The 10,000-nt window shown below is 40.4% G+C and overlaps 1 protein-coding gene across 1 annotated transcript in view; it reads left to right on the plus strand.

Annotated features, from left to right (window-relative positions):
• The first annotated feature begins 6,123 nt into the window (after window positions 1-6,123).
• The window catches only part of LOC137970986 (acid-sensing ion channel 5-like), a 7,511-nt gene continuing 3,634 nt past the window's right edge, over window positions 6,124-10,000 (plus strand). Inside the window, exons 1-3 of the mRNA XM_068817676.1 lie at window positions 6,124-7,465; window positions 7,829-7,985; window positions 8,607-8,698. Coding sequence (XP_068673777.1) covers window positions 7,870-7,985; window positions 8,607-8,698 — 208 coding nt within the window. The 5' untranslated portion in view covers window positions 6,124-7,465; window positions 7,829-7,869. The remainder of the gene's footprint in view (window positions 7,466-7,828; window positions 7,986-8,606; window positions 8,699-10,000) is intronic.

Below are 10,000 nucleotides of genomic sequence, written 5' to 3' on the forward strand. Positions count from 1 at the left end.
GTTTGCTGTCAATTTCCGGCGCTACTTAAGATGGTAAGAACTTTATATCGATTTTATTTCGGTAAACGCACCCACAAGAAAATATTTTAAAAAACATGACTTTTATAACTGTTTTTTTGCGGTGGCATGAAGCATCTAACTAGTGGTTGTATATATAAATTTAAGTTTTTCCTTGTGAAAATCATTAAAGTGTGCACGTATGTACTGTACATTGTAAAACACAAATATAAATCGACTACTTTGGCTTTATGTTTTATTCCGGAATCTGATATTTCCGAACAAAACTTTGAACAGAAGGAATAGTTTCGCTTTTTTGTAAACCGCTTTGTGTCATTTTATTTTCGCATATTTCGCGTTGTCAGCCCTAGCGCTCCTTAACACCTACGAGCTCATTGTATTCCTTTGTATAATTTTGCTTTTGCGCCTTCGCCTCGTTATATATGCAGATCAGCTAGTTTTTTTGTCACCTGCTTAGTATTTAAAGTTAGCATTTTTTAGTTTTAGGGGCGGTTGTTTTGGCATTTTCGTTCGGCCAGAATGTTTGGGTTTCTAAACAGAAAGACAGAAGTTTAAAGCGGTTTTTTGTTTTGGCATTGTCGTTCGGCCAAACTTGATAAATGAATTTTTTCGAGAAATACTTTTCGGTTGGAAGTCAGTAAAAATCTTTACCAAATTGGTGAAGGATAGATGCGCTGTGTGAAGTAGGTTGTACTCATCACGCTGAACTCGTTCAAGTCTTATGACTCACAATGAACGTGCATAGAAAGCGAACTTATTTTAATCCACCAACTCGTAACAATTCACGCACTCCGTAAAATTCTGTGCACCTATCGTTTTTGCAAAAAGACGTTTATCGGCTGTAATCCAGATAGTTTGGTTTCAGGTTGAGTCAAACACCAGTAGAGTCTCTACCCAAGAGTCACCTTTTTTGGTCCATCGTTTCCTTTGCCTGTTTCAAAACCCCGCCAGTTGAAACACTAGGACAAAAAGCCACCATATTGGCGGCATAGCAACTGCAAGCGGATGCTCAGTGTATTGCTATTGCGGCATCTCGAAATCCGCTTTTCTTTAGCTTTCGGGGCAGTACAACATTTGAATTTATGGGTTGGTTCAAAAAAATTCATGGCACTTCTGGCCCCAGTTGGTCTAGGGGGTGGATAGCACTATGCACTGAATAAATCACTTATCCACTTGATAGTGATTAAATCCAGTGGATTAGCGCTACAACTGTGGCCTGGGCAGAACCTTTTGAAGTCACCGCACGCCTGGTGGAAAGTCTCGCAGCGTGATTTTAAGAGCCCTCCATTTAATATTACCCAGCGTGTCATTTGAGTTCAACTCTTTTGCTCGCGACTAGTTCGATAATTCTTTAGTTTTCTTTCTTTTTGCAGAGAAGGCATTTGGTAGGCAAACAGAGACCTTCTTTCGTCGGCGCTAATTTTGAGCATGATCATGGCTTATGTGAGGCCACCGAGAATAAAAGATCCCAACCTGGAAAGACTTTCTAATTATGTCACCCTACATGGTTTTCACTACATCTTTGAAGGGAGTGAGACTCTCCTTGGCACGTGTTACATTGGCTTTTTCTTTTAATAATCTTTACAGGTTACGTCGTTTATTCTCTGTGCTGTAGTATCAATAAAATTACTTTGACTACCCCATCGCTACGGTCCTTGCGCATTGAGTACCCTGTAGATAACATCGCCCTTTCCGGCTGTCACTTTGTGTCCCGTTGACCAACGATAACAAACTCCCAAGGACCTCCATGAAAGATGATCATCCATCGTTTAAAAGCTAGGGCTCAATATTGGACGCCTGTAAGGCTACAGCGGCTGTCAGGGCGGGAAGGCCGTGTGGCGAAGCGTTGTTGTTGCTGTTGCGCCAAACATTGTTACCAGTATAAGAGGGGTAGTATACAACTGTACGGAAGGAGTACAGAACCGAACTCACCCCGAAGCATTCAAAGCTAGCGATTTTTCCATGCAAAACCGAGACTTTTTCAAGGGCGTTTGGACCTAACATGAATAAACATGATCCATTACCAAGTACTTGTGAATTTGGATCTTTGGACAAAAGGGGCTCCACACAAGACTTGTGCCAGTTTTTACAGATGCGGGAATATGCTACTCCCCCCCCCATTCAACTCAGAACCTGGCGAAAAAGGTGTTTTAGCGTTTCCTATGGGGACATTACAGGGTTTTTGTCTTTAATGCTTAATCGTCTGGTCGATGACCATTTGTCTGGTCTCATATCCGACGGAGTCTAGGATTCATTGTGCATAAATCAAGGAGAATACGTCAAACCTTGGAACGGCCGGTCTCTGGTAGCTCCTGGACGCCATGCGGCACAAGCTAGTACACTGGCCTGATTATGTCTAGACAGCGAGAGGCAATGGCAGATCAGTGTTACGAGAAATGTGGTAAGTGACTTTGAACTTAATAGCTCAATCTCGACCCCAGAGCTCTTCTCTTGACATAGAGCTTCCCAGAGCCTTGGGTCGATTCGAGGCTCTGGTGACAAAAATCTAATGGCTGCAAGGCACAAGGTAACTTACAGCTCTCACAGATGTTTAGGACTTACTTTGTAGCTTACCTTGTATCTTGAATTTCTTGCCTAACTCCTACTGGCGTTCTAGGATTGTATTTCCATAACTACTTGTCGGTGAAATGTTTCAGTTTTTTTTTTCAAGTTATTTACCTTAGTGTGCTTTTACTTTTGTTGTGTTACGTTATGTTGGTCTTGTCCTCCGCCATGATTAGCTTCGTAGCTATTTGCGGGACAAGCTAATATTGTAAACATTGTTTTATCGAAAATATTGTTGTTTGTTCGATTTAATCGCGTTTACGACAGGCTGCTACTACTTGTAAAAAAAGCGTGACAATTCTCTTAAAGCGGTTTTCAGTTGAGTGTCGTAAAACAAATACCAGAGTAATCACTTCGACCAATCACAGCAGGTGCAAATAGCGCAATGAACCAATCCAATTTCGCAGCAATTCCGAGTAACTTTCCGCTAAAAGCGCGGGAAAAAGCGCGAGTAAGTCGCGATTGGTTTTGGTTTTCCTTCTCACTGGTTGATAAACTGACGCGAGATTCTTAAACCAATCACTAAGTGTAGAATCGCAATTGCGTAATTATTTTCGACCGTCGTTGCTCTATCCTAACATGACTGTTCCTTCCGATATCTTGAGATAACAAACAATAAATGACTTACATCACACGGGTTTCTTCCATTTTTGGCAAAACGCAAATTTCAGTCTGGCTTTCCGTTTGCCGTATCGCGATCATGCTTATTATAATCTCTGTAAGATCTGTAATGTCACATGAGATTTCAGTGGACATAATATATGGAACGGCATTGGTGTCAAAATCATGATTAAGGTCGCATTTTGGTGTACCAGAACCCATAGGGTTGAAACGTGTAACGCGCATTCACAGCTCTGAATTTCAGTGCGAACTGATTGGTTAATGTTTCATTGCTAAGTACCATATTTGGAACCCCTCGCTCTTGTTGTTCCAAATATGTACTTAGCAAATCGAATATTCAGAAGCTTGTTTCCAAGCACACAAGGGGCCGTTACACTTTTCAACCCTTATGGGTTTCTGGTTGTACTGATCTTGCATTTTACGCAATGCTTTTTGCATTTAACGTTGCATCAGTTGCATTTTCATTGTATTGTGAATTGATAGTAAGAATTTATTTTTATGATAGTTCTATAGTTCAACTACCAATCGTTCCTAAGAGCATATTAAAGACTACTAAAATACTACAATGACGTCAATTTTACTGACTAATCAGAATGTTCTGGCTGCTATTTTCCTCTGCACTGTTCAAATAGTTTACTTTCGATTCCTTATCCATATAGACCGAATGCATAAATGGCTGCCAAAAAAATATCTTTTGTTTATGTGCTAATTAGACTCACTAGCCTCGCTCCAAGCAACATTTCTTTGTATTTTGTACATGCAAACGAGGCTAGTGAGTCTAATTAGCACATAAACAAAAGAATATTTTTTTGGCCGCCATTTATGGTCTTTCTAGTTGTGCTTCTAATTTTTTCTTTGTTTAAAATTTTTCAAACCAGTTCGATTTTGATTGTTCTTGGTTCTAATATTTATCATCAATTCAGAACCGGGAACAAAGGAAAAATAAATATCTGATCTTGTTTAAAAAAACATTGAGCCAGGAAAAAAATTGAGCCGCACCACAGTTGATAATTCTTTGTTTTTTTCAATTCTGTTTTTAAAGTTACAGCAACAAGATGGCGCCTTACGAGGACCCAAACTGTGATGACTCCAAACGGTAGGCAAGTTTTCAAACCTTACACATCATGAGGGCTGCTTTTATGAATGTATATTCAAATATGACGTTTGAGGCGTGCAAATTGTAGGGCGGAATCGGTTGTATCAGGTAAGAGTTTACTGTGACCTCTTAGGCCGGTCCGGTGATTTAACACAAAGTGTAATCTAGCTAAATGTAGATACCTCTTTAGAGATGAGGTTTCTCGGGGTGGATAAGATCTTTTCGGTTTGTCCCCTGGCTCAAAAGCCTCATACACTCCAGGGATACGCTTTGTGTGATGTCTTAAAAAAAGCTCTGTGGTGCCTAAGGCCATACAATCAAAAAACAGCAGAAAGAAGCAATGTGATTGTTGTATCGGGTGCTGTACCTTCCTAGAGTACGTTTTCAAATAATGTTATTATTTTGAAATCAGATCCCTCCGATTTGATTTCCGTTGTGAATGCCGGAAGAAAGCTGAGAACCACTTTCCCATGGTTGCCTCGGAAGGAAAGTATCAAATGCACACGCAGCAAGCTTTCATTGACCAGTTCTGACTTGGCAAAATTTTATTTGCTGGTGTTGTAAATGAAGAACCCTTTTTGTCAATTTTTTCCTTGACAAGTTGCATTCGTTCAAAAGCTAGCATGCTAGCTTTTGAACAAGTGCACTTGTCAAGGGAAAAAAAATTGGACACATTGCAGAAATAACTTGCTCGTCTGTACGGGTCGACAAGGAAAAAACTTGTTCAAGAAAATTGAAAAAATTGCGGGCGGTCACAGCGGTCTTGTTTCTTGTGATGACTCACTGTAATGGTGTATGGGATGGCGCCCCGCTGGTTTATTGTTGTCGTCCGCTGTGTAATTGTATGGCTGGCTACAGTGAAAACTTGTCAAAGAAAAATTGTTAATTCGTTTCACAACCAGCAAATAAGACTTGCAAAGGCAAACCGTCGTCAAAGAAAAACTTGTCGTCGTCATACACATGCGGCATATGAACAATGTCAATGACAATTGTCAAGGAGAAATTGCTTGTGTGTAACCGGCTCTTAACGCAAATTGTAATCCAGCCTTGGTCTATGGTTTATGGAGTATGCTTAGTTGTCTTGGCAGGAGCACCCAATTTTTGCGGGTCGCGCGTCGCGTGTCGTGTGTAAATCTCGCGGGTACATCATGATTGAAAGGGGAACGAGAATACCAAATTTAGGTCTTTCGATTAACAAGCTTGGAAAATCTAGGATTAGCTTCTTATACAAAGCAAAGTAAAAACACAAACGGTCTTTCTACAGCTAAATTAGGGAGTGAACACTACGTTATGGGACTAAAGAATTGATCGATTAATGAGAAAAACAATCTAGGTGCACGTGCGATGTGGAAAATTAGTTTTGAATTCATTTTACCCGTGACATTCTGCCACCGTGACAACAATTCATTCATTTTCGTGATGGTGTTTAACCCTGGTTAGAGCAACTCGACCCAAGTATACACAAACATGCATTCACATGACCTGAGGCGACATCGACTTACTAGATCAAAAGAAATACTAGCTTAATATGGTTGAGTAATATGGTTACAGTGTAGCAGATTACACCACAAGGAGAAAGGTATAAAATTGTCTCTTGGGAACCAAAGTTAATCTCAGCTATATGGGCATATTTCCCGCGCCTTCTAATCCAGTTACATAATTTTTTTAAAAAACATTCATTGGTTCAACGTGCTGTGTGCACTTAATAATACAGTTGGTGAAAAATGTAACTTACTTTACCGTTTACATTTGCTCTTGATGATTTGCGACTGCGAGCGTTTGTAGGATATGGGTTGGCTAGCTCTAGCTGGATGAAGACCTAGCAATTTCGCTTGCCCTAGAAATTTGTCTTCTTGGAAACACCAGACGGGATCATACGGCATATAAGCTCATACCTGGTATTTGTAAGTGCTACTATGATCTTCACATTTTGAAAGTGTGTTTGCTTTGCACATGACTGGAGAAATGTTGAGCTATATTTTTTATCCAACGCATATTTGTTTCGAGTGCAAGTTTTGGATTTCACGGTCCGCCATTACTCACATTCAATAATGACCGATTGGACTGTAAGGGACAGTTTGTCGTCCCGCGCTCCCCACCGTACCCCCCTTGTTGGGGATCAAGTGATCTCAATGCCATGAGCTCGTCGCTTCGTTTGCGTTGAACGTTTGTGCGTTGAAGACTTGTTTGTTTGTTTGCCTTTTGACCTGTTTCATCGCTATCGATGTTGAGCATAAGATGAAAGATGCCCCAAAGTTTTTAATCGCTTGTTTGTATCTGTAGCTTTATCTGTAATTCAGTTTTTTTCGAATCGCAAGCCTTTATTATTTTTTAGTTTCAGCTGTACTGCCCGCAACGACGAGTAACAGATTAAATTTTCAGTGCCAAATATTTGTTTGTGGTTTTGTTTTACATCGACTTCAGATCAAAGGAAAACTGACGGCCATTTACTCACTTTTACGGATACCGCGGCCATTTTGAAATCCATTGTTTCAAATAGCTGTTATGGGATTTTTAGGGGGCAAATGCATACTAATTTGCCCCCTTAGATCCCATAATAGCTATTTGAAACAATGAATTTCAAAATACCCGCCGTATCCGTAAAATGGTTTATAAAGCTTATTATTTAGGCAAAATATGAGTTGCCGAAACTCCCGTGCTGCATATTCATTTAGCCGGGTACACACACGCATTGCAATTGCCCATTTCCGAGTTGTTACATGCCTCAGTTTCAAAGCGAGTCCTAGTGCACAACCATTCAAATGGAAATGAGTTGTGTATTCTTTTGCAAATCAAACTTATTTTCCCTTTCAATAGTTGAGCACCAAGACTCACCTCCAAACTGAGACACACGGTAACTCGGAAATGATCCAGCTCTCTCAAGATTTTAAAAAGGAAAATTCCGGTAAAAATAAACAGGTGTCATTTTGCAATCATGGAGTAAAACTTAGGTCACTCAGTGCTTAGAATAACTTGATTTTGGTCATGGTAGCACATTACTGGATCAATTCAAACGCGACTAGAAACGCATGCTCAATAAACGATACAATAGAATGAACTATGTTTTCTTTAGTGGTTGATCTTAGTTGTTTGTATTATCAGGTAATTCTGATGATCGAGTTTGTTTCCGACAAGACGATGAGTGTGTTTACCAAGTTATAACTGGTAAGGTATTCATGGAGTAGATTACAATTTCGCTTGACCTTTCAGTTAACGTTAAATATATTACTTCAAAAAGTCAATTGGAGATCAACAATATTTGTATAGTTTCGTTAACAATCGGTACATTGGAGGGCTTTTGTGTTTCTTAATGTGTAAGTATTGACAAAAAGCTTGAACCCCCCCCCCCCCCCCCCCTTAAAACTCGGTATGGATTCCACCTTTGTCTTAAAATTAAATTTATGCCTTATGCTTTGTGTTACCAGGAATTCTATATGCGAGCTGAATCTGAATCGGAATGTTTGGAGTTCAACCTAGCTGAACATATTATCATTGTAAACCAACACCATGCAATTTTTATTGTTTCAGATTTGTTCGACGGTGTCCTTGATAACACGTGTGTCTGTCCTATGGCTTGTGATGTTGTCAGCTATGAGACCACGGTTTCAACCGCATCTTTTCCTAACCCTTCCATGATAAAAATCTTGAGAAACAGTGGATACAACAAAACAAAAGATTACTTCAGGTACGTTACCGCTGACCGGTCGGCTCAGAAGGAAGAGCATCGGACTACACTCACGGGACATTTTGAATTCGATCCCAGGCGGGCCAACCCTCAGGTTCTTCAAAGAGGGGAAGACAATTCAGATCTACAAATGGTTATACTTTACATTCGTCTGGGATAGGGACGAAGCGAGGGAGCAAAATAAAGATAAACTTTCGGTTGTTCCTCAGTCGTTCGGGACGACAGCAGAGGATGTTAAAGAGTAACCGAAATCTATTGCCACTGTGTTTAACCCAGCTTAGTACTAACTTACCTCTGAATAATCGTGTGAACACGTGAATCACACAAGTTTTTTAGCAAGTTGCTTCTCCTAAACTGCGCGGAAAAGTGATTCCAATGCTCTACATGTCACGAAAACATGTCGTGCAAACAAAGTCTGATACAGAATTTGCAGCAGTGCAATAAGTGAGGACTGGTGTTTGCACTAATAATTGCAATCTGTTAAAAATATCCCGTGGTGCCGTGAAAAACGGCCCTTCCAAGCAAAATCGGCCGTCAAAACTTGCCCGGAGACTTGCGAACGAGAGTGCGTCATTCATTCTTTTTGTTTGGTTTATTTATTGTTTTTTTTTCGCTGTTCAGGGAAAATTTGGTTTATCTTCAAATTGGCTACAAGTCCTTCAGCTACAATCACCATCGACAAAAGGCGCAGTACGACAGTGGGGCTTTACTTGGTGAGTGTAGTAACATTACGTGGCAGCGGGAAAAAAAACTCTGTCCATCGCTAGCGAAAGGCACTCAAGGGACGCTAAAGGAGATGCGAGACCGCGAGACCAACCCTCGCGATCTCGACGCTTACGCGCGGCTGACGTGTACATCTCGCGCTTGCCAAGCTTTCTCGTATGCTGAACACTCACTGATCAAGGAACTCATATAAGGCTGGATTAATCTTAAAAGTATGCGAAATTAAGATAGTCGTACGTGGTAAACTTTTTTTCAGTTTTAGTCGAGCTAACGACTAAAAGTGCACCTAAACTCAAATATTTTTAGTCTACAATATCGATCTCCCCACCGAAAGCAAACACGTTTCACGATTCTTACCTCAAAATTTGGGTGATGTAAAGGCTGATCCAAAGATTACTTGCCATTGGTTTGCAACCCTGACCCCAAACAATAGCTAAAACAATAGAAAGAATGACATATCATTGTTTCCTGCAAGGATTGCGAACCGATGGCGAGTAATCTTTGGATCAGCTGCTACACTATCTGCCGGGCAAGATATGTGCAAGGTTATCAAAACTAGCAGTAAATTGGCCCCACGACCGAGCTGTGAGAGGCATGGGGCCATTCTCGATTCTACGTAACAAGCTGCTTTGCAGTTCGAAATTTTGTTTTAAAATAGGAATGCGAAGCAGTTTGTGAGGTAAAATCGAGAATAGACCCATCCCTCTCACATTATGGTCGCGGGTCCAAATTACAGCTAGTTCTGCCAAGTTTACGTAGCTCTCGCGGCACAGAAAAGAGAAAATCCTGGGTAACAATGGTAACATATGTTGCTTTGGATGTGGAGATTCTATTAGGAACAAAAAATTATTTGATGTTATGTGCACTTTAAATTTAATGTCTAGTTCATCTTGCTTGATACCGGGCGAAGACGAAGGGAGAATTGAAAAGGAAATCAAGGTCTCCTGCAGGAGTCGAACATGTAACCGGTTGTTGAAACGATGATCATTGCCATTTGTAATTGTCTTTTCGAATTCGTCCATTGCCAAGCATCTTACAGTGACCTCTCTTACTGGTACTTTACACCACCATCATCAATAGGCCACTTTCAAAAATACCATAATACTCTTCGTTTGTCCTCCAATATTTTGCATAAGGATTGTTTTTATTTTCTCTTGGGACCGTTGTAAGTCTCAAGAGAAACTGGAAACAACGCTTATGCAAATTTTTGGAGCGCAAACAAAGAGTATTATGGTATTTTTGAAAGTGACCTGTGGATGATTTGCCACATTTAATCGTGTGACTTGGTCGAG

Source organism: Montipora foliosa, chromosome 9, assembly GCF_036669935.1.
Source record: "Montipora foliosa isolate CH-2021 chromosome 9, ASM3666993v2, whole genome shotgun sequence".
In the NCBI taxonomy this organism is placed as follows: Eukaryota; Metazoa; Cnidaria; class Anthozoa; order Scleractinia; family Acroporidae; genus Montipora; species Montipora foliosa.